The sequence below is a fragment of the Fukomys damarensis genome, unplaced genomic scaffold, assembly GCF_012274545.1.
Source record: "Fukomys damarensis isolate Sample0158 unplaced genomic scaffold, DMR_v1.0_HiC HiC_scaffold_4, whole genome shotgun sequence".
NCBI lineage: Eukaryota > Metazoa > Chordata > Mammalia > Rodentia > Bathyergidae > Fukomys > Fukomys damarensis.
Window position 1 is genome coordinate 6,963,753 of NW_022900916.1, and position 24,638 is coordinate 6,988,390.

The 24,638-nt window shown below is 42.6% G+C and overlaps 1 protein-coding gene across 1 annotated transcript in view; it reads left to right on the forward strand.

Annotated features, from left to right (window-relative positions):
• The window catches only part of Magi2 (membrane associated guanylate kinase, WW and PDZ domain containing 2), a 439,692-nt gene that overhangs the window by 298,520 nt on the left and 116,534 nt on the right, over positions 1–24,638 (forward strand). The window contains exons 9-10 of the mRNA XM_033756513.1: positions 14,402–14,433; positions 20,900–21,089. Of these exons, the coding sequence (XP_033612404.1) occupies positions 14,402–14,433; positions 20,900–21,089 (222 nt within the window). The remainder of the gene's footprint in view (positions 1–14,401; positions 14,434–20,899; positions 21,090–24,638) is intronic.

Sequence of the window (24,638 nt, forward strand, 5' to 3'; positions counted from 1 at the left end):
TTTGTCAAGGGGCGTCCACAAGCATCTTTTCACTCTGGGTTACGTAAAGCACTGATTCACAAACCGTTTCCCTTGATGATCCAGGCGGGCTGTGGCTCCCCGCTGTGCAGCCGGGAGAAGTCATCTAGGGGATAAGAAAAAGCACGCGGAGAGACGGAGCGATTAGCTGCACCCAGAATTCCCACTGTAACCAAGCGAATTTGTTCTTAGGGATAACTGTAGGAGGATTTTAGTGCTTTCATCCCCATCGGCGGTGTAGAAGTGATGTCAACAGGGAAGCCACTGTGCCAAGACAAGGCTGATGGAGCATTACTACTCAGGTCAGTCAGGGGAAGAAATACTGTCAGACCTGGGCATAGTCCAGATCTTCGTTCAAAAATCGATCAGTCAGTCGATCAATAAAAGATATGTAACTCTGGAGAAATGGAGATGAATCGCTCTTTACATTCCTAGATTATTGCATTAATTAGGGTTCTCGCCAGGAGCAGAATTGATAGACTATCTATGTACAGTTATGCTGGGGTGACTATTACATAGCGTACAGGTCAGAGGCGGGTGCATCCACAGTGTCTGTCTGTGCCTTGGAGAGGCAGAGAATTCGGCAACTGCTCAGCCCAGGAGATGGGACCCCAGGACAGAGCAGTCAAGGATACAGCCCTGGGCCAAGGTCACAGGCCTCAGAGCTCACAGGGGTTGGAGGTCACCAGTTCTAGGCCAATGTAGGCTAAAGAAAGTGGAGACCCAGAGATCAGCGTCCTGAGGCAACAACAGAAAAGGATGCCCAGTTCAGGAAGACTGGAGCTCTTTAAGCCGCTTGACTTTCTTTTTCATGCCCTTTTTATTTCATCCAGCTGGCATGGGTCTTCCCCTGCAGCTTGCTGGCCTGCATGTCACTCAGCCACAGACACACCTGGAACTGTGCTTTGCTAATCAGTTAGGGGGGTCTCAATGCATCCCAGCGGAGGTGTCATGGGTAAGGGTCACAATTACACTCCTGAGAAGTTCTATATATAATGCAGCACCAAAAGAGATTAGCTTTAAAAATCAAGAGGAAAAGTGTGACACTGAGAAAGACTACGTGCAAAAACACAGAAGAAGTGGAGAGAACACACTTGGAATCTTCAGATGCTAGAAGATGTAACACTTCAAGAAGGAAAACCAGAAATGGGCGCATCAGGCTGTGGCACAGAAACCGTGTAAAACGATGCCTGATGAAGCCGAAAGGCCTGTGACCTTGGAGCTGTCTCGGAACATTCCGACATTCATCAGCACGAGATGGGACGTGCTCTGCGGGTACAGGGGCGTCTTCACTGTCGGAGCAGCAGTCACCCCAACTCGCCCTGCACCAGTGATGCTCTTTCGGTGAGGTATTTCCAGCAGGAGGCCAGCCCTCTGCTGGGGGAGGCCACGAGTGGCTTGTCTGAGCAGAGAGAGACACGAAGCACGAGCCAGGAGCTCAGACCATAACCCCGGAGGACAGAGCAGCAACTTCCTCTTATTGTCAGGCGGGAAGAGGACAGAGAAATTCTGGAAAATCTGATGAGAGAGTCAAGATCAAATCTACAATGAATTGAATACCTTTCAATAGGCTCTTCTTGTGTGTCTATGAGAACCTGGAAATCTTGTTAAAATACTGTACAGATCCCATTCCGTGGGTCTTGCATCTGAGATTCTAGATTCTTCCTCATTGTTAATGTGACTTAGTGTGATATATCCTTACATGCTCTTAGCCCACATGGATCAGTTCAACCTCCTTTCCTCTCCTTCCCCTCCTACAGTTCCGAGTGTCTACAAATCCCTTTTCTACTTTCAGTTACACTTTTTAGCTTCCACAGATGAGAGCAGATGTGCAGTGATTGTCTTTCTGTGCCTGGCTTGTTTCATGTAACATAAGGGCAGTCAGGGTCTTTACAAGGTGTGATCAAAAATACAGCGAATGCTGCTGTTAACTGCCATCCAACGGAAAGCAAAGCTCGTAAAAACGTGATGGTGTTTCCTCGCCCACCTGTTCCCTGGATCTGGCACTGGGGGGCTTCTGGCTCTTCCCCAAAGTCAACGTGACCATGAAAAGTAAACATTTTGACTCAGTTCAGGACATTGAGGTAGTCACAACAGCACAACTAAAGACACTCAAGGAAAAAGACGTCCAGACCTGCTTCAGAAAGTGGCAAGGAAGATGGGATGCATGTATTCAAAGCGAGTGGGGGATTTGTGGTAATGCGTCTTTTGCTATAATAATCGTTTTCAAATATAAACATTAATATTTCTCTTATACCCCATATGCTCTGGATATTAACCCTCAGTCAGATGAATAGTTGGCAGGTAATTTCTCCCATTCTGGGCTCTTGATTTTTTTTCCCTTTGCTGCAAAGAATATTTTTATTCTGATGCAATCTTTTTCCCAATTTTTGCTTTGTTTCCTGTGCTTTTCGGGTCCTACCTGGAAATCACTTCTACCAGTAATTTGAAGTTTTCCCTTGGTACTTTCAGAGTTTAAGTTCTTGTATTTAGGTCTTAATCCATTTTGAACTGAATTTTGTACAGGGTGAAAGAGGCAGGTCACATTTTAGTCTTCTGCATGTGGATATCTCGTTTGCCCACCCCCACCTGCTAAAGAAGCTCTTCTTTCTCCAGGTTTTTTGTCTGTTTTGTGACTTTGTTTGGGGGTTTGTTTGTTTGTTTTTGTTTGGGTTTTGGGGGGCACCTTTCTGAAAATCAGTTGGCTGTAAATGTATGAGTTTATTTCTGGAATCTCTATTCTATTCCACTGGTCTACATGTCTGTTTTGTGGTGGTGGTGGTGGTGGTTTTGCCAAAATTGTGCTATTTTTGTTACTATGGTACCAGATTATGTTTTAAAAGCAGCAATTATGACTCCCACAGCTTTGTTCTCTTTGCCGAGACTGACTTGGCTATTGAGGATGTTCATGTGTGCTTTCATGTGAATTTTAGGGTTGATTTTACTAGTTCTGTGAAGTATGGCATGGGCATTTTGGCAGAGACTCCACCAAATCCATAGACTCTGTTGGGTACTATAGAAATGTTAACAATCTGACTTCATCCAATCCCCAAGACCTGTGGAGGCCTTCAGTTTATTTCATCAGCATTTTGTAATTTTCATTGTAGAAGTTTTTCACTTCTTGTTAAGTGTGTTTCTATGTGTTGTTTTTTTTTTTCTGTAGCTATTTGTGAATGGGATTGCTTTCATGGTTTCCTTATCAGCAAATTCATTATTGGTGTATAAAAAGAGCTACTGATCTTGTATCCTTCTACTTTACTGAATTTATCAGTTACTAATAACCATTTAGTGTATTCCTTGGGTTTTTCTAGTTATAGAGCCATACCATCTGCAAAGAGGGGTAGTTTGACTTCCTCCCTTCCTATTTGTATGCTCTGTGTTTGTCTTGCCTGATTGCTCTGGCTAAAACTTCCAGGATATATTGAATAAGAGTAGTGAGAGTAGACATCTTTGTCTTGTTCCTGATCTTAAAGGAAATGTTTTTATCTTTTCCCCATTCAATATGATGTTGACAGTGGGTTTGTCCTTTATAACCTTTTTATATTCTCAGTTGCTTTCAGGCTTTTGTCGTGAAGAGATGTTGAATTTTGTCAAATGCTTTTTCTGTACCTGAGATGATCACATGGTTTGTATCTTTCATTCTGTCAGTGTGGGATATTATGTTTATTGATTTGCATATGCTGAGTCATTCTTGTATCCTTGAGATGAAACTATCTTGATCATAGTGAATGATCTTTCTGATATGCAGATATATTCAGTTTACTAGTACTTTGATGAGAATTTTTACATCTATGTTCATTGGGTAGATGGGCCTACAGTTTTGTTTCTTGTCACAGCCTTGTCAGGTTTCAGTAACAAACCTCATAGAATGCATTTGGAAGAGTTTCTTCCTTTTAGTTATTTGGAGAAATTTGAAGAGGATTGTTCGCCTTTAAAGGTTGGTAGAAATCAGCATTGACGCCATCCAGTCCTGGACTTTTCCTTGTTAGGAGACTTTTTTATCACAGATCCAACGCCATTGCTTATTACTGTTCTATTTGGGTTTTGTTGTATGTTCTTGGGTCGATTTTAGTTGGTCATATGTGCAGGAAGTCACCCATCTCCTTACAGCTCTCCAATTTGTTAGCACGGGGTTTTAAACTAATAATCCTTGTGATTCTTTGTATTTCTTGTGGTACCAGGTATGGTGTCTTCTTGTCTCTAATTTTACCTTATTTTTTTCTTGCTTGATCCAGCTAAAAAATCTTGTTGATTTTGTTTCTTTTCAAAAGATCGTCTTTGTTTTATTGACCTTTTGCATTTTACTTTCTCTCTATTTTATTTCTGCTCTGATCTTTGTTATTTCTTTCCCTTTATTAATTGGGGTTTGGCTCATTCTTGTTTTTCTACCTTTGAGATGTAGCTTTAGGCTGTTTGTTTTAAATCTTTTTTTTTTTTAATGCTGGCACTGATATCAATTCAAATCCCTCTCTGACTTTTGCTGATCACCTATTTTGGTATTTTGCTTTGAGAAAATTTTTAATTTCTCTTTTGATTTCTTCAGTGACACATTGAAAGTGTGTTCAGTTCCATGTATTTGTATAATTTCTGAAATTTCTTTTGTTGTTGGCTTCTAGTTTTATGTCAGCATTTTCCGAGATTCCTCATTGCTAACAAGCTCCCAGGTGAAATAGCTGCACACCAGGTCTTTGGACCACATCCTGACAAAGGTTTCAGAGAAGAAACAAAGAAAATCCATTCATAAGCTCCCAGAAAGAATTAAAAACAACAAATTCACAATAAATGCCATATAAAGCATTTGAGAAGACCCACATGAAACATTAGCCAATTTTTCATGAAGGAAAATGGGACGTTTCTTGCAAATAAAATCTGAAGGGATCCAGGTTAAGCTGGCATGGGAGGCCAAGTCAGTTTTCCCTGTGTCCATGTGCTTTCCTCCCCACCACCTTCCTGTTTGCTTCTGCCTCATGATGAGCACTTTTACAGATTCCCGTTGAGTTTGCCCCTTTTCACCAGCGTGAGTGAACTTTCCAGAGAAGTTGCATTCTCCCCCTAGGGCAGATGCTGGGGTGCTGCCCCACAGACCTGCTGCAGCCTTTGACGAGGACTTGGGTGCCTTGTCCTCCCTGCATGCAGGCTGACTCCTCCCCTGGTGCCCACTCATCTCCTATGAAACCGGTCCAGGGCCTGTGGTCTTTCTTCCCACATCTTCTGCTCCATCCTGGTGGGGTTTTTTTCTCGCGGAATGTGAGCTTGTTCCTCCACCTCACGGGGGTCACGTCCTCCCACACCGCACTCTGACACTGCTTCTCCAACCCAGAGCCATTTCTCAGTTGCATTTGAGCACATGCACCCAGAGGGCTCAGAGACCCCCGAAATCTGATGTCTGCCTCAGGTTAAATGAAGCTGCCCACCACGACCCTCCAATTTGACAAACTGCTGGAAGCCTGTTTTATGAGTGTTCCTTTCCATTTACTGCTTCTGTCCTGCTCTGTACTTGTCTCTATCGCTTTCAAATTCTCCTCTCGTTTTGCTGCCAGCCCTGAGGAGTTCGAGTTCACACTGCACGATTAAGTTGCATCGTTTTCGGTGGAACCTGACCCGTGTGTGCGTGGCACTGCTAGTCCTGACACCACTGCTGAGCGCTACACGATAAAGCTCGCTCCCACCGCCCTTCCACACCTGCTCCCAGACTCACGCCAGCTGACCCTTCAGGCGATAGTTCACAATGCACTTGAACCCTACCACCCCCTGGCTCCTCCAGCTCTTTCTGCCCAGAAGCTATCAGGCTAGATCCACTCTGAGAAGACTCTTCTGCATTCCTTACCTCAGCTGCTAACACATCATCCACACAGGTCCCCAAGCTACGAGTCCCCCTGGATTTCATCTCGTCCTTTATTCCACCCTTTCCCCACCACAAAGCCACCGTGCTGCCTCAGTTCTCTTAACGGTGTCGCCGACCGTCTCCGCCCTCACTGCCGTTACTGTCTTCACACAATTATGCCTACTGGAGTCTCCTCCATCTATAAGATAGTTGCTAAGAACTGAAGAAAATAGGGCTGTCCCTGGTGAGATTTATACTCTACTGAGGGAATTGGACAAATAAGTTTGCACATGTACTTAAATGAATATAACTTCATAAATATGATTGCACACAGGAATGCATGTCATATAAAGGAAAAATGCTGGATGCAGTGTTAAGTTATAAGGAACTTTGATTGATAGTGAAAGTTAAGGGCATCTTCCCCAAAAAAGTGAAGTTTGAGCTGACACATAAAGAAGGAGTCAGAAACAGCTGTGTGAAGAGCAACAGTGACAGGTGAGGGAGCTTGTGCGAAGGCCCTGTGGTTAGAAAACCTTGGCTTGTTCAAGGAACTCCAATAAGAAAGGAGTACACAGGAGTGGCCGGGCTGTAGGTCACCAATTTATTCAGGGCCACATTGCTTTTGTGTTTTATCCTGGGTAAAGTGACAATCACTGAAGGATTTTAAAGCCCAGTCAGGTCCAGTAAAAGCATCAAATTCACCATTGCTTCTATTCAGGCAAGAGACAGGAAGGCCGGGACTGCAGTGGTGGCAAGGGAGGTGGCCTGGAGTAGCTGATACAGAATAAGGAAGAGGAATGTTTGGGGTATGGGGATAAGGAAGGCAGGGAGCAGAAACTGGGAAGGACGACTCCAGGGGTTCTGTCTTAAAGAGCTGCAGGGGACAGCAAAGAGGAGAGACGAGAAGATGATCACAGGGTCTGCTCTCGCTGTATTGAATTTAGGACGCTTCAAGATACCCACAACTCAAAACTTACTCGATACTGACGTCGAATTTAAGACACCTGGACTTCAACTGTGTCAAGGTGTTGTAGATGGGTTTCCCATCAAAAGGAAGAGCCGGTGTTGTCATATGTTTGTCACTTTTGAAAAACTCTCAGATATGGAATTTTCTATGTGCAACCATTGCTGTTCTCCTACAGTTTCTCTACTGACCATTTACCGAGTGCCATAAACCCAGAGCACTTTTCTCTGTTCATTGGCCTTGGTCTTGTTCGGAGCATAAATAAAAGGCCCTTGTGACTTAATATTTTCTGCAAGACACATCTCACTCAGCTGTGTAGCCTCCTGACACAATCCTTCCTCCTTCACTCCCTGACTTTATTCCTGCTCAAGGCTATGCATGAGGCCTGCTTTATTTGGAATCTACCTTTTATGTAGCTGAGTTTATCGGAAGACAATGGGTGCAGACTTGTCCTTTTTAGATACTCATTGAAATGGCTTAGAAAGGTCGGCTTGCTCTCTTCATAAGAAAGCCAAGAGAGAGAGAGCCTTTTGAAAACAATTTTATGTTTATTTTTTTTAAAAAACTTTACTTCAACAACGTAGAATGGATCGTTTTTTAAGAGTTACAAAGTAAACCTCAGCTCAACACATAACATTTTTTAAGTTGAGAGGAAAAAAAAAACCAGAATGTCCAGGTCAAAGATGGCAACCAATGTAGAATTAACTTTGCACACCTAACACATTTTGTGGGTCATACTTGGCAACATAAGGTGCTGTGTTGTGTTTGTATTTTGTTTTGCTTTGTTCATTTAGCACTAAGGATCATTTTTCTTCTCCTTTGAATTAATACATGTTGGAGATGTATAAAAAAAACCACATATGTATGGAAGTTAGCCCATGTAGTTATCACATCTTGATCCTCTGTGGCTCCCCTTCCCCTCCACCCCCTCCCCCAGATCCTCGAAGTTTGAGCCCTGTCAGCAATGTATTGTCCCTGCTTGTTTAAGGTCAAAGTTGTCTCTTAGCCTAGGCCACTTTCATTAAGAAAAATGGTCCTTTTACCTATTTCAAATAACTTAAACAAATTATCTGAAGGAACTACAGGGCTTAACCCATTTAATGAATTTTAATAAGAAATACGCGAATCAGTCAAAAACCAGGGGGAAAATCGTGAATAACATTGAAGTAGGTCTAATGGAAATTAGCTCATTACCCTGCTGGCTTCCATTTACCAAAGGCGGGCTTTTTGATGGAAAGCTTAGGTCTGTTTGCCAGGCCAAGAGAAAATGAAAATTAAGGATGAACTTTATCAGTGATATTTTTATTTCCCAAATTAGCCCAACTGGAGATTCTAAAAACCCTGGGGCTTTCTCCCTCTCCTTTGGGAAAACTTTTACAGGCATCATTTGGAAGAACTTCTGACTATCCCTGAAATATTTTCAGAAATGTGGTAGGAACGGGGTTCCATTTGTCACCTGCTGTCCCGTGGAGGAAGATGACACCGGAAGGCGGGTGGGAGCGGACCTCTGCATGGACTCCCTTCCTCCGGAAGCGCGGCTCGGGACGTGAAAGCATCCACTCCATCCTCACAGCTCACTCACACTTGAAATGCGTGTGGTCTTATTCTCCTCTTCTGTTCTGTGCAGTCTTCCTTCTTTTTCTAGTACATTAAACACTGTCTGATTCCGGTAAAATATATGTAACATAAAACCTACCGTCATAACAGTGCCCATGCTTTGACTTCGGATGGGGTCAGGTCCGGAGGACACTGGAAGTGGGAAATACAGGTGAAGCCCAACTGGGGTAGCGCCCCTTGTGGTCAAGGTCTGACTGCAAGCGGCCACCGCGCAACGCCACAAGAGAGAAGCTCACCGCACATCCCCAGCAGGGGAAAAGATCAAAGTCCGAACTGCAGTGTCTTAAGCGTGTACAGCACTTTCACACCATTGTTAAGTCAAAAAAGTCTACGTGGAACTATTCGTAAGTCAGGACCATGTGTATTTCAGTGTACAGGTCAGGGGTATTGAGTACAAGAAGAGATGGAAAACTGTAATGAATGTTTAAACTTTTTAAATGTATCAGAATAAAAGACATATTACAGTTAATCCCCTGCAAATTACTCCCTTTTTCTTTGAACACAGTTATACCATGATTCTTGCCACTTTCTAAAACAGTTCTGAGCCCGGGATTTAGCTCAGTGTCTCCACCGCCTGCCTCACAAGCACAAGGACCACAGTTCGATCCCCGGTACTGGGGGGAAAAAAACAGTTCTGAAAGTCCCCTTTTATGTCTTTATTAAGAGATGTGATAGGGGCTGGGGATTTAGCTCAGTGGCACTGCGCCTGCCTTGCAAGCACAAAGTCCTGAGTTCAATCCCTGGTACAAGAAACAAAACAGAACAAATGGTGTGAATGCTGCACCATCCAACAGAAAAGAAAGGCGCACTTGGAAAAACATGACTGTGTCTTCATCCACCTCATCCCCAGATCTGGTGCCATGAAACTTCTGGCTCTTCCCCAATCAAGATGACCATGAAGGGGAAACATTTTGAAACCATGCAGGACATCAAGGCAGTCGGGACAGCACAACTAAAGACACTCATGAAAGAGGACTCCAGATCTGCTCCAGAAAGTGGAAGAATGACAGGAGATGTGGGAAGGGCAGTATTTTAAGGGGAATTCATAAGAATGTCTCTCTTACTGTAATAAATATTTTGTTTAAGCATTCACTGTACTTTTCTGTAATACCTTGTATATTCACACTATTAAATCCTCATTTTTAAGCAAAACAAAGCACACAGCTTTTAATTATCCAGGACATGAAATCTGCAGTGAAACAGATTTTAACTTCAAAGTAGTTTCTACTCCTTTTCTTCTATTTAAACAGAAAGATAAACAGAATGTGTTTTCCCAGAATTTCTGTCATTTTTTTAACTACCACAGAATCCCCCGTGTTAAACATGAAATTAAATGATAATCTTTAAAACCAAAATCACATGTTCTAGCAAATATTTCAGCTAAAGGAGAAATAATTTCACAGTCTCCTAATAGGAGCTCAGTATATCAACTATAATACAGAAGCACATTTAAAGACTTCCTTCTATTTGGGGGAAATGCCTGGAAATGTCAAAAATGGACCCTGGCAGGGTTCCAAAATGATAAAATCAATGAGGCAAAGTTGTTCCTCATTGTATTTTGATCCTTTGTTCAACTTGGGATATTTTCAGAAAGTTCATCATCTTGTTGCCCTGTAAAAAAGAAATAATTACCACACAAATGCAGGTCCTGCAGGGGCTTCTCCTGTGAATAGATCAATATTCTTTCACTGCGGGTATCGTGTCAGGAGAAACAGGGTCTGCACAGAGCTCTCTGTGCCACTCTGCCGTGTCGCCTGCAGTGGGGGCTTTTTGTGTCATCCACATTGGCCTTTAACAGGCAGCCAACACAGACTAGTGATCTCTGTGGAAATGCAGGGTCCCGAGGGTTCTCTGAAGTGTGATTCCTGATAATAAAGGAAATGTTAAATATCTTCTGGGCTTTTTAAACTGAATCGAATGGGATATCACCTGCTACAGCAGATGTTACTATTGTATCTTTATTGTCAAATGGCTGCCTAGGACATAGATAAATTGTTCCCCAGTGGAGTGGCCAGATCCAGCAAATAAAAATACAGAATTCCTAGTTAAATTGAATTTCAGATAACCAATAAATACTTTTTATGTGAGTATGTCCCAAGGAATATATGTCTCAAGCTGCATGTAGGACATACCTACGTGAAAAATTAGTGTTTATCTGAAATTCAAATTTATCAGGGCATATTATATTTTATCTAGTAATCATATTCTTGTAGTTTCTTCAAAATCATATTTAGTGGACATGCAGAATTCAGTTTCAATTTCAATATGAAGTCAACGTTACCTTCTTTCTCCTGCCATTTGGCCACCAGAATTTCTTGCTTAATCTGTTTTCACTGTGTTGTCTGCTCCTCTGTGGATCTCTTTGTGCTTTTAGGTACAAAATTATTAATATATTTAGTTTTATGCCTGGTTCCAAAGACAGGCTTTAGAGGTCTAATGCAGTTTGGACCTTTAAGCTACATCTAAATTTTCCCATTTATTCTTTCTTCTTTTCCTTTATGTCTCTATCCTCATTTTATTTAGTTGATAACCACACCTTGAGCTCTTTTGCTTTTGTTATTTTAAGACTCTGGATTAAATAAATATGTCTGGATTTGTATACACGCATACATACATGCCATACTGCTGGAGATAAAAATAAATGATCTGTGGAAAACTTTAGTCAAGTTATTATAAAGAAATTTACTCCCTCGGGAGAATTCTAATAGCCAGCTTTTTATAGAAATAGGGGAAATAAACCCAGAAACTCAAACATAAAGAAACAATTACTCTTATTTTAAGGATGAAAAACTGTTTTCCTATAAACCTGGTTTTGTAACAAGAACTCCCTCAGCTCTGAAAGGCTTGAGAAAAAAATCATCTACGTCTCTGTTCCTGTGTGTCTATGAAAATGAGGGAGGAGAATAGCACCTGTCCCCACCAACCAAGCCTACAAAGTGCTTGGGGAAGAAAGATGAGGCAGGGCGGTTTTTAGGGGGCCGGGGGGACGGCAACCCCATGGTCACTGCAGTAAGCTGTAGCATAAAATGTAGCAAGCCATTTTTAGATAATCGTGCCAAGTAGAAATTACTCCACACATTCAGAGTGTGGTGATTGACCACAGGGATGTACGTGTGTCTCTGTGTGGATGTGGTCGGCCTTCCTCTTTCTCCAGATCCTTACTTCCTGTGCTCATTTCTTACTAGAATCTCTTCAGAAATATGCCCATGTGGGAGCCTATGTGTCTCTTAAAGGATTTACAAGCTCTGCTCTGGATTTTGGTGGGATTTTTTTCAAATGTTAATTGAAACAGACTAGACTTCCTAGAGGGCCCATTGCTAGAAGAAATTATAGGACATCCATGCTGTATAATAGTTTGACACACTATTATAGTATTTCCTTCTCTCTTCCAATGAAGTTGAGCAGAAAATTGGAGTGTAATCACATAGAAAACTTGACCTTCTGACTTAATCAGGACCAAATTGAGTATATCCAACGTAGATGTTTTCTATTCATCTTAATTTAAATGGTTTAGAGCATAAATAATAATTTGCCAAAGAAACACAGAGGATCACATAAGTTATTTAGCTTTAGGGAAATCTAAAATTTCTTCCTAAAAATTACTTGGTCTCCAGCAAGCAGCTTGTTTTTGACAATAAATCAGGAAAGACAACCATTGCTTCAGAATCAAGAGCCGAGACAGCTCATCTCCACATTGGCAATATCCCAGCAAATGCTGGAAGGGAAGAGTGAAGAACACTGGGGTGGCGGCAGTGGACCAAGATCAGCCTGACTGAGAGGGTTTGACAGGACTGGGAAGCCCAAGCAGCTCTCGCAGAAGTCCAGAGGTGGTCAGATCAGGCCCCTCTCTCTGTGTCTGCTCTTGGCCAATCTCCCTCTTCCGCCATGTTAATTCTGGCGCCAGAGCCACAGAGCAATCTGGTGATCTCTGTTTTCCGTAGGAGGAAGAATCTTTTTTAAACAATCATGTTTGGAGTGGAGATGAGAACTCCATAATAAAAGTCACATTTTCATACAAAGCCTGAGAAGCTTCCAGCACTAATCAAATGTAAAACAGCAAAGGCTCCAAACCTGTCTCGGCATTCTAGGAAGAAGGTGACAGCACAAAGAAAGCAAGGAAATAATTGAATGTTTTGACATTGTGAAAATGTGTAAATGACATCTTTCCACCAAAAAAAGGAATGAAAAACTAATGCTAGCAATTCCATAAAACAGCGAGTTAATTTTATCCCTCACTGAATATAATGATTACTTAGCCAATGGGTTAAAATTGTTTCACTTTTTAACTCATGGGTCAAATTGTTTTCACTGACATTTTACAGAAAGGGTCCAGAAGAGAAATGTGTTCATTTATCTGTAATTTTACTTTTAGCTCTTTCCGAAAAGGAATCATTAAATCCGTATAATTAAATTATAATCAAATCTCACATTGAAAATAATTTTTTTCCATTAGCAAAAAAGACAGATAAGAACTGAGTGTGTGAGACAGAAAGAGAGCTAACTCTGCCCACACTTCTTGATTAAGATGGTTGTTGTGTGTGAGCATTCACTTTAATTCTGGGTTCCAAGAAAAGCTGAGAAACGTGATGAATTAGATAGTTTCACTCTTTGTATGAAATCATCAGTTCATCATGATGGCTCAATAAAGTGCCATTAGTGTTTTTGCTGTGCTTGAGTTGGGTTGCTTATGCATCTAGGTAATTGTGTGTCCAGATTTCTGTAGATCTCTCCTATAAATGGGTTTTGGTTATCAACTATTCCCCTTTGGAACATCTGTTTTAAAGATGATAAACACAGTGGGTGGCATATTTTCAGTACAATTTTTATTGGACATTTATTAACTTGAGCAAAAATTATTGAAAGAGGGAGGAGATGATATGAAAAGAAAGTAATTTTATTTTATCTCATAGATGGTTTTAGATTGTTAGGACCAGTCTGTGTCAGCCCCTGCTACCTCCATTATTATTTTTTTTCCTCATTGAGTTTATTGGTACATTTTAGGTATACAGTACAGTTACATTCATCATTGGCATCTTGTACCTTTACATGACAGGTCTTGGTTCTCATTTTTTCCCCATACCTCAGCCCTCCCTTCACCCCCTCCTCCACTCCCCATTTACAAACATTTATTTCCATTTTTTTTCATTTTCTCCTATTTTTCCCCTTATTACCTTTCCCCTACCCTTCCCACTTTCTGCCTCCATTATTTTTGAGCTTGTTTTGACTACCTTTTTTTAAAAAAAGGATCTATGTGATAAACCCATACTTTTTATAAAGAGAATTAATGTATCTTTAATGGAGCCTGGCTAATCTTATCACTTGTGGTAGTAGAAAAGACTCAAGTTTTTAAAAAAGGCTTCAGTGGTATACTATTTGTTCAATTAGCAAACATTTTGAGCTTCTTTATATGAAACATTACACTAGCACTGGTGTAGAAGGATAATAAAATAAAATAAAAATTTTCACTACAGAAGATGTCAGTGGGGGAAGTCACATAAAATTTACAGTAGGATCTGATTTATAATAAACATATATAACATTGTTTTTAAGTTTAGGAATAGCAAAGTCTTGTTGATTGATTTTTAACTACACAAAATAGGTACATAAAGCAGAATCTTACCTTACACTGAGCACAGGTAAATCTAAATTTTTGTCTGTATAGACTGTGTCTCCTGCTAAGCCTGAGTGATGAAATCCCTTAAGGATGACTCAGTCTGAGCCTTCTGAAGTAGCTGCTACTTAACCAGTCGCCTTCTCTGTGTTTCGGAATGCTCAGTTGTCAATTAAGGAAATGTTTTTAGAATCATTAATATAATTCCAATGAAATGGTTTGAGCGCCTCAAAAATAATTTCATGGTCATGCAGAAATTTGTTCTTGTTGCTGTTAACTATTTTAATGTGGATTAGCATTAATATACCATGCATAAATTGTGGCAGGATATATTTTCAAAGTTCAAATATTGTTTTCTCTGTTGCAGGTTTCTTTTCTCCATGGAAAACTCCAAAGCCTGTGAGTTGGAATTGTTACTCTTCTTTCTTTATTTCCAGTTACTATGCAATCTCCTTAAATGAGGGTTGAATGGAATGACCTTTAAATCTCTTCCACCTCTGAGAGTCTATGATGTCAGAGACAGATTTTCTGTGTTCTCATGTCTCATATTTGTCCCTCAAGGCAAAGACTAGCTCATCTTACTTTCACATAAAAGTAATCATTCCCATTGTTAAATAGACTTATAAAATAAACACACAGTTCACTCTGGTATAATGAAAATATTTCAAAAATCTTTTATGTTTCCCTTGTCATTCACGCTATATTATTTTACAAGGTGGAATTTTTAGAAGCAATGTAAAATACATGCTCAGAGGTCTTGCCTTATGAGTTAAATCTGAACTACAAGAAATTTAGCTTCATACATACTTATATATTATACTTATATTTACATTTTAATGTCTCAGCTAAATGTGTGTGTGTGTGTTGTGTGTGTGTGTGGCTACAGAGCTAAATGAAACATATGCACACATATATTTAACTTTCTGTGCATATACATGTATTTATTTTAATTTTGTTTGTGTGTGTGTGTATATATATATATATATATTAGTTCTGTAATACATATTCTAAATATGTATTACATATTACTTCTGTAAAACATATATCACAGACCTGATAATCATTTAGAATGATCCTTCTGAATCTTCTTGAAATACTGGTGATCTCTACCATCCCCTAAGCTTTCTGAGTCTAAGCTGCTTATGTAACATACTGAAAATTTTATGTCACTGTATGAGGCTGGTGAGTTTTAGTGATGTTCTTGTAAGGATCAGTTAGCCAAGTTGGCTTAGCATTGGAGCCAGTCTTTATTTGCATTAAATTGGAATTATTGTGTTAGTCAGCTTTCCAGCACTATAATGAAATACCTGAGAAAATGAAAAACTAATGTTTTAGTCACTGTCCTGTCACTGTGACAAAATATCTGACACCCACAACTTAACAGAAGAGAGATTTATTTGGCTTATAGTTTCCAGTGGGTTCAGTCCATTGTCAGCTGGTGCCAAGGGAGAAACAGTGTGGTGGGGAACATTGTGGAGGACGACTCAACCCATGGCAGCCAGGAAGCAGAGAGAGAGAAGGGAGGAGACAGGGACCAAAATAGACCCTTCTAGATCACAGCCCTGGTGACCCACCCCTTCCAACCAGGCCATACTCCTAATGACACATACAATTAATCCACTGATGAGTAACGCACCCATGACCCAATCACCCTCCTAAAGTCCCACCTCTGAACACATGAAACTTTTAGAAGACATTTTAGGTTTAAACCATGCAACCAATAAAGAAAAAAGCTATTTGGCCCAGCTGTGAAGAGGCCTGTCCATGATAAGTTCACTCTGCTGATTTAGGCTTGTGATGAGGCAGCCCCTCGTAGCAGAGCCTGGTGGCACAAATCTACTCACATCATGAGCTGAAAAACAAAGAGAGAGAGGGGTCAAGGTCCCACTGTCCCTTTCGAGGTCAAACCCACATGATGTGAGCACCTCCCACTTCTCCAGGTTTCTACCACTTCCCAGGAGCACCCCACTGGCAACATACTTTAAACACATCAGCCTTGGGGGGACCTTCAGCATCCAAACCACAGCACTATTAATTGCCCAACCCCCAAGGACTGGGCCTGGCTTTCTGGGGTCTCCTTTTATGGTGCCTTGGACACCTCACCCTGACAGGAATGTCTAAGTCCCACGAGTGGAAGGTAACTGTGGAAAAGAAAGCAGGATGCTCTCACCAGCAGTGTCCCCGTCTTTGTACATCACTTAGTGATGCATGCGATTCTAAATGTCACAAATGATTTATCTTGTCCAGCTCCTAACTGGCTCCAGCCTTTCACCAGCAAGCTTAAATCTGTGCTGTGGCGGTACACATATCTTTACCTAATTTCACAGGCAACCTTGCAATCTCGACATGGTGCAACAATTATGCAATCTAGTGATTTCCTTATATGCACCACATTTACTACACAAATTATGTCATTTGACATAATTGCAGCATTTGCTGTCATTATAGTAATTACACCCTAGTCAATAATTCCAAAAAAGGTTTTATAGAACTCAATGTACAATTAATCTTGTACCCTTGCATATTCGCAAAGAGTAAGACCTGGGCTTCCAGGTCTTAGGCTGAGTAAAAAGGAGAGCTTTTGATTTAATGTTCTGCATGTGTCTACCAGAAACCCTTTAAACTGGGAGCAGTAGCAAGCAGCCATACCTATAGTTAGAGGAGCAGACTCTGATGGCATACACCTTGCCTGGGTTCAAGTTTTATTTCTCCTTCCTTGCTGTGTGACCTTGAAATAGCTGCTTAAGTTCCCAGCATCTCAAGCCCTACATTTGTAAAATGAAGATAATAATACCCCTCTCCTAAGGCTATTGTAAGGATTCTGTGAGCTAATCCATGCAAGGTACTTAAAAGAGTGCCTCTGCGTGTTAAATTTAGAAATATAAACCACTGACCCTACAGAAGTCAGACCATCTGCACATAAGCCCTTAATAAATAAATCACTCTATGAAATGAACCTGGGTGGCTGAATTAATTGAAACAAATATACACACTACACCCCCAATATGTGGATTTATATGTGCTCTCCTTTGAAGAGCACTTGTGACGTACTTGGTCAGAGTCAGGAAATATTATCCTGGGTGACATTTAACCTCCTCCTGGTTCTCTGTCCCTCACGGACCCTCTCCTGTCCTGCAGCTCCACCTCTTGAGTTAATCCATGTCAAGAGAATCACTTCTGGTTTAAGAAGTAATGTTCTCAGGGTGAGTTTTCATTCTTTTCAGTCTGGAAGGAATCAAAGTTCACTCTTCAAGTATAGAATTAAGCCAAATGCCTTCATCACCGAACCCTGCCTAAAGTAGTGGTGGAAGTATATTTACACTATCCGAAAGGAAGAAAACAAGTTTGGGACAGAGTACTGAAGAGATGGGCCACCTTATTCACTGACACTCTCCTCCCTAGAATCATAATCTGAGTTTCAAAAATTAATCATAAGCCAGGCGTGGTGGTGCACGCCTGTAATCCAAGCACTTGGGAGGCTGAGGCAGGAGGATCGCTGTGAGTTGGAGACCAGCCTGGGCTACACAGTGAGTTCCAGAGCAGTCTGAACTACATAGTGAGACCCTGTCTCAAAGGATCGCTGTGTTGGAGACCAGCCTGGGCTACACAGTGAGTTCCAGAGCAGTCTGAACTACATAGTGAGACCCTGTCTCAAAAAAACAAAATAATAATAATATAATAATAATAATAATAAAGTAAAATAAAATTAATCATAAACATGATTGAGTCTGTTTTACCACTCAGTGCACAGGTATGGTCGCTCTATCCCCAGATATTTCGATGAGTAAGCCTTCATACTATCAGAGATTCAATCATCCACTAAAGCCAGCAAAGATGCAAGTCTTCTCCCAGACATAGAAAACAACCTCGCCTCCATTTTCCCTACTCTGGTGAGATGTTTACCTTCACCCATGTGTGGTCACCTGAGGGACTAAACAGGAAAAGCCCAGTACAACTCCTAGTTGAGAGAGAAGAGCCTGGCAAGCAGCTCATTCTGCAGAGGGTGACCCAGGAAGATGTGCTGTAGAGCCGGTGAGGCTGGGGCCACCGGACAAAGGACAGGATCAGAATCCAGGAGATTCTTGAACATAGAGAGGAACAGAGTGTCACTGGTAGAAGGCAGAAGTCCAGAGACCGATGGACCTAAGGAGGTAGGGGCAGTCAGCAGGTGCAGTCTGGCCACCCAGCAGGCCCAGCGAAGGCATGTGGCTCACCCCGGAGTCTCCTGGGCTGGCACCACCAGGAACTGCGTCTGGAGGGAGCAAGGAAGGGCCAGCAGGGTTGTAAGTCTGCTTTTTCATGGGCACTGTGATTTCCTGCTCCACCGTTTTTTTAAGAAACCCTGACAGAGTGAGCGGAGGGTTGAGGAATGTCACGGCAAGAAGCTGTGTTTTGCTAAGCATGAGCCAAACTCTTGACTAATTTCCTGATCTCTGTGCTATAGAAATGGTAGAATTTGTCAATCTCCCACAAAAACCTTCCCAAACTGTGCCCAAAGTATTATTTGTTCTATAGTTTATAGTAGTTTTTAGAACTACTAGTATTTCACCTGGAGCGTGTTTCCTTCGATTACTGTGCACAAATGACGCATGCTCTGTAGGACATGTGCAGGGATCCAGTGACCCTCAGTGGGAGATGAAAGGAACAGACTATAACCGAGACCCCGTGGGGACAAGTGAGGTTCTACAGCATCTCAGGCCATATTTCTAATTTACTTAGGCTTTGGCATTTGGTATCCTAAGTGTGGAAACCAAAGTGAGGAAGTAAAAGCCAAAAGGTATCCACGTGGTGCTAGAAGTCAGTTAAAGTGAAGCAAATATACATATAAAATGTGGGCTGTCTGCCTCACACAAATCACCCCGGAGGAATAACCAAGAAAGCAGAATGGCTTCTTATGTGGGTCTTGCTGCTCAATGAGTTAGGAAACACACGAGGAGGGATTTGTGCTAAACGGGAGCAGGAAGCCCACTGAGCAGAAAGGCAGCTGCAGCCCTGACCGAATTTGCCGGTCGTTCACCAGTGTGTTGTGACGTCAACAAGCACTGCTTAGGCTCTTTGTGCGCTGGTTCCCAGCAGGGCTGTCACCAGCTGCTGAACTTCAGAGAAGCGGCTTGCCCTCTCTGTGCTTCTAGAGATTATATTTCATACGAAGGAACTAAACAAGACCAGGGCTCATCCGTCCTCATTAGCTATAGAAACTTCAAGAGAAATCTTGGGCAGTAGCCCATGTAGAAAACAATTTAAAGCCAGTCTTTCTGAAATAAGAGTCAGTGACCTGTTGCTTTCCCAGTTTGCTGGCTCAGCCCAAACCCCTGGGCCGCTCCCAGATGGGTGGGCTACGGGGACCCGTGGTGTTCACAGGGCACATGCACGCACAGTTTGAAAATCACAGGCTCCACGGTCCTTTCCATCCCTTCAGCCTTAAAATATTGATGACTGACTGTCAAAGCCGTGACCAAAATTAAGCCATTGTAGGGGAGAAAAGGGACAGTGAAGTAGGAGAGAGAAAGGGTCCTGCCAAATGCAATGCATTGTGTATGAAAATTAATTTTTTACAGTGTCCCCATTTTAATGGTGACTGTATGCACTTGAGAAATGAGCATTTTCTGAGCACTTATTGTGCCCTGCAATACGACAGTGTAGAGGCCCGGCCCCTGTCCCCTGTGCACGGTATTTGAGGAGACATGACCAGGTGGACTCTTCCCTGCAGCAGGACATGAGGACCACCCAGGATGGATACAGTCAGTGGTCAGCAGAGACCCCCAGGAAAGGGACATCTGGTCTAAATCCAGCACAGGGAGTGAGGGTGGGTTTGGAGCAGCAGACGTGGGCTGATCGATGCAGGGAGAAGGAGAAACACAGTACGCAAACTTCAGGGGCAGAAGTGAACCCTGTGGGTCCTAGGATAGTCAGGAGAGACTGCCACTGGACCCGAGCAAGTGGACAGAGCCTGGGTCCTGAGGAGGCTGCCACACCCACAGGGGACTTCGACCTTGGTCCTGAGGACCATGATAACCCAGTGCAGAATCATCGGCAAAAAAATAACTTGATCTAACTTTTACATGCACTCTAGGTATATTCAGAGCAAACAAACAGTCAGACAGTGAGTTTGAATGAGACGTCAGTTAATAGGTGGATGGAGGTGAAGCCGGTGGGGAGGATAGGCAACCTCAGGAGACCTGGCTTTGTCCTGGAGAAAAGACTGGTATTTGTCCTTGCTTTGTCTACCTCGTGATGCTGTTGTAAGGGTCGCAGAAGATCACGTCCACAGGGAAAGTGCTACCAGCAGCAGCAGCAGACCTCAGGGGAGATGTCACCAGGCCAGCAGTAAATGCAGCCAGGATCCCAGGTGGCCACGGGAATTACTTATAAACCAGAGGGAAATGATTGAATGTTTAAGGACAGGAGGCTGCTGGGCCATGTGTAGATGCAAATAAATGTGCATGGACTTCTTTATCTTCTGTTTTAGGAAAGCAGTGTCGTAATCTGGGATCCTCTTAGAAAAGGCCAATACAATACCATGCATTTCTGAGCACTTACACATACATTATCTTGAGGTACATGTTCTCTTTATTGTATAGGAAAAACTCAGATAAATTAACGACCTGCTGACGATCGAGTGGAAATGTTAGAGATATGTTTCCATTCTGAGGAAGGCACTACTTTTATTTATAACTGACTACGATGCTTTATTATATAGAAATAGAGTATTTTCTGGTAAGGCACGTATGTCAAAGTCTTCACCGCTCCTTGAAAGAGAAGCGATCGAGGCAGAAAAGTCTAGCTTAAAGGGTGACAAGGGAAATGAGCAGGGAGAATGTGTGTTCCTCAGTCATGTTCTCTGCCCCCCACCCCTGCTTTGCAGATGATGGACCGATGGGAGAGTCAAGGGAGTCCACAGACCAGTTTGTCTGCCCCGGCCATCCCGCAGAACTTGCCCTTCCCACCTGCCCTCCACAGGAGCTCCTTTCCGGACTCAGCAGAGGCCTTTGACCCACGGAAGCCTGACCCGTACGAGCTCTACGAGAAGTCCAGAGCCATTTATGAAAGTAGGCGTAAGTGAAAGCCCGAACAGCCAGGGTTCATTAATCGTAGCCCATGCCCTTGCCAGGGGACGTATTGAAAGGACTGCCATGATTTTTATATTCTGAGGTGCAAAAGTATCTCTGAAGAGAAATCAACTGGTCTGAAATTCACTTAAAAGCTTCTTTTCCTAGGCTGGGGATTTAGCTCAGTGGTTCCAGTACCTGCCTCGCAAGCACAAGGACGTGAGTTCAATCCCCAGTATAAAAAAAAAAGCTTCTTTGCCCCAATTTTTTGCTTTTGTTTATTTTTAATTGACAAGTAATTGTATACATTTGTGAGGTACAATATGACGGTTTCATTTTGGAATGATCAAAGCAGCCTAATTAGCATGTCAAGTATTTATCATTTCTTTGTGCTGAGAATATCTAGAAACCTCTCTTTTAACTATTTTGAAATGTAATTGTTAGCTGTGGTCCTGTACCTTGCTTAGCGTCCTGCAATCTAACTGACGCTTTATACCCATTGATTTAAAACCCCTGTTGATTATAAAAGTAAGTGTACTATGACTTTCACTTTGAAATTTTATTTCCTATTTTTTTTCCCTAAATCCTGGAGGAAAATCAGGAATTTTGGAACAAGGGCAGTAGTTAGTTTTACATAGGTCACCAGAGAAACACTGGGACCTTTTAATCTGTTGAATCTGATCTTGAGCAAAGCTTGGAGTTTCTCAGAGGCTCTTGAAGGCTGTCACTGAAGAAGGCAGAGCCCAGAGTAAAATGTCAGCAAAGTCTCTGCGGCTCACGGCCCTTAGGCAGCTGGTTCCAAAGGCAGCGCGGGGCCAGGTGCCAATCGATCGTCTCTACCCAGACCCTCAGCTTCTCACTGAATGCTTCTGGGTCCACTTGAATGTCCGTCATCGTAAAGTACCATGCATACCCTCGCCACCCCACTTGAAGGTCTTCTGGAATTACTTCTTTGCACTTTATAAATAATAGAAAACAAAGGCTTTAGTATTGTATGTGCATCAGTGACGCCTCTTCCTACTGCCTTAAGGTCGTGTCCTTCCTGTGTTAGACGCCGGGACCTGAAGGGCCTGATGGGGACATACACTGGGTAGTAAGATCCTGAGCACGTGGCTGAGGAGTCCAGCCCAGAAAAGGGCTTAGTCCCTGGTGCTCCGGGGTACAGGCTGCTGGTCTCCTCCCCTCTAATGCCCCCTGATGTCTTGTTTCACTTTATCATCTGAAGCATAAAAAGGAAGTTGTCGATTGTGCGTGGTCTCGGAGGATCTCAGATCTGCTTACTCTTCTGATGAGCTCGGGGACAGCAAGTTATGCACCCAGCTGGTGCAAGGAAAAGCAGGCTTAATACCTTTTCCCCGTCCTCTCCAACACTTTGTAGAAGTAATTTTTGTTGATAAAATAGGACAGTGGCCCTTTGAGAAATCATTTTCATCAAAATGAACCTATACTCACACCGTTAAATAATCAGCTGCCTCAGAGTTGCTGTGTTTCATTCTTCTCCTTCGGGATGAACCAATGAAATACGTTTGGAGGACTGTGTCATCAGAATGTCAGCTGCGTAGAGGTAGAACAAAGTAAGCATTTTCTAGCAGTAAAATATAGGGTATGAATTTAGGGTATTAGCGTTCACTACGCTGAAAAATTTTTGCAAAGATATCCGCACAGTTCTTAACACCTTTTTTCCTTCGGTAGCCCAGTGTTTATCAATATCCCCCCTGCTCTCGGCACCGAGGGGCGTTATCAAACATGAGCATTCTGCCGGGCTCTCACGACTCTAGTGGGGAAATAAAAGAATGCAAACAAGTGGGCAGCAAGACACTGCGGAGGTTCCAAGTCTGAAGGAGGAAATGCACTGCAGGGTTACTGAAACACGATCCTGGGGCCTTTTCCTCGCTTGCTTTTTGGATAGGTGCAGGGAGCGTTAGGAGATGCTTCCTTCTGAAGCTGTCTCTTTGTTCGCCATTTGCTTCCATTCCGGGGTTGTGTCTTGACCAGTGCAAAGCCTTCTTATTCAGGACAAAGGCTGTGATGGTATTTATTCCCCGTCTCCTCTCTGTGCTTGCGAGACCCGTGACGCCCTGGCAACCCTGGGAGAATTCTGATTGTCTGCCCCGCCCCTGCAGGGTGGTTGCTGCTCGCTGCCTTCACTGCTCGCTGCCTTCCCCACCCCCACCCCCCACCCCCGTGATGACCCCAGGAGTAATGGTCTCTTTTCACTCCTCCCCCCGGCAGCTCTTCACCTGCTTTCCCTCGGCAGCTGAAGAAAGCAGATTTCCGCCCACCCCCAGCACGCTGCCTCTGCCACCCCCATGGCCTCACTCCAGCCGCACCCCCGCTCTGCCTCCTTCCTTCAGCTCTGCCTAACGTTCCTGAGGGTACAGTCATATTTTCAGGTCACAACTCTCAGGGAGCCCAAAGACAGTGTGCTCCTTTGCTTTCCCTACTTCTCCTCTGCCCTGCAATTTCGGGACACTAAATGGAGTGCAAATGAAACGCAGAAATCATGTCAAGGAAGAAAAGCGTGAATCCCGGAGACCCAGGAAACCAAGGAGCATGAGCTCTCTGGGCAGATCACCAGTTCTCCCTGTTCTGGGCACGCATGTGTCTTGGGAGAACGAGAGCCCTTTGCCCTGTGTACATTTCCTGTTTCCAAGAAGAAATTTCTTTCCCTCACTAAAAATTTTAGAATGATATTTTTTAATTAACTAATAGAAAAAATGAATAAATAAAATTAAGTACTAGAAAGCTCATCTACTTCTCATCATCTTAAAATAGGATTTTTATTTATTTTTTAATACAGTAATCATAAAACTTATATATAACTCCCCCCCCAAAAGGGGGCCAGGTTCAAAATTTTGTTTGTGAACCACTTCTATGATTATTCCTTTGAATCACAAGCATAACATTTAGCTTTGGATCTATTTATTCTTGTGTGTTTCAATCTTTTTCCTATAAAACAAGTCAATGGGGCCAGGAAAAGTGTGGCAGAGAATCCTAATTAAAGCTGTGAGTCTTTTGATATTTTTCCTGGCTAGTAGAGACCTCATGGTCTCCTCTTTATAGCCATGTCTGAGCTAGAGATTTTTGTATTCACATTCAAAACTAGGCCACAGTTCCCAAATAAAAATATGCCCCTCCATGCACAAGCCTGGACTGTGGAGAACTATTGAACACTTGTTCTGTGAGGCTGTCAAGAAATGTTGGGATTCAAGTCATCAGTCCCTGCAAATGATGGAAATTTATTAGATGATGTAAATGCTGCTGTGCCTCATTTGAGTCATAATTAGATTACACTGACATTTTAATGTGCATGCACAGGACATCTTAATAAAGATGTATTCCTAGGAGGGGCTGATTTTAAACAAATGAAGACAACCATAGGCTATCAGAGCCACATGAAACAGAACATGACAGGTATGTGCTTAGGAAGGGAAAGCTAGAAATCCCTCCTGTCTTCTGAGATCTTCTTCAGATCATGTGGGAACAGAAGAAAGCAGAGAAGGGAAGAATCATCCGCCTAGAGAGCAGGCAGTGCCTCTGATTTCAGAGCGCTGG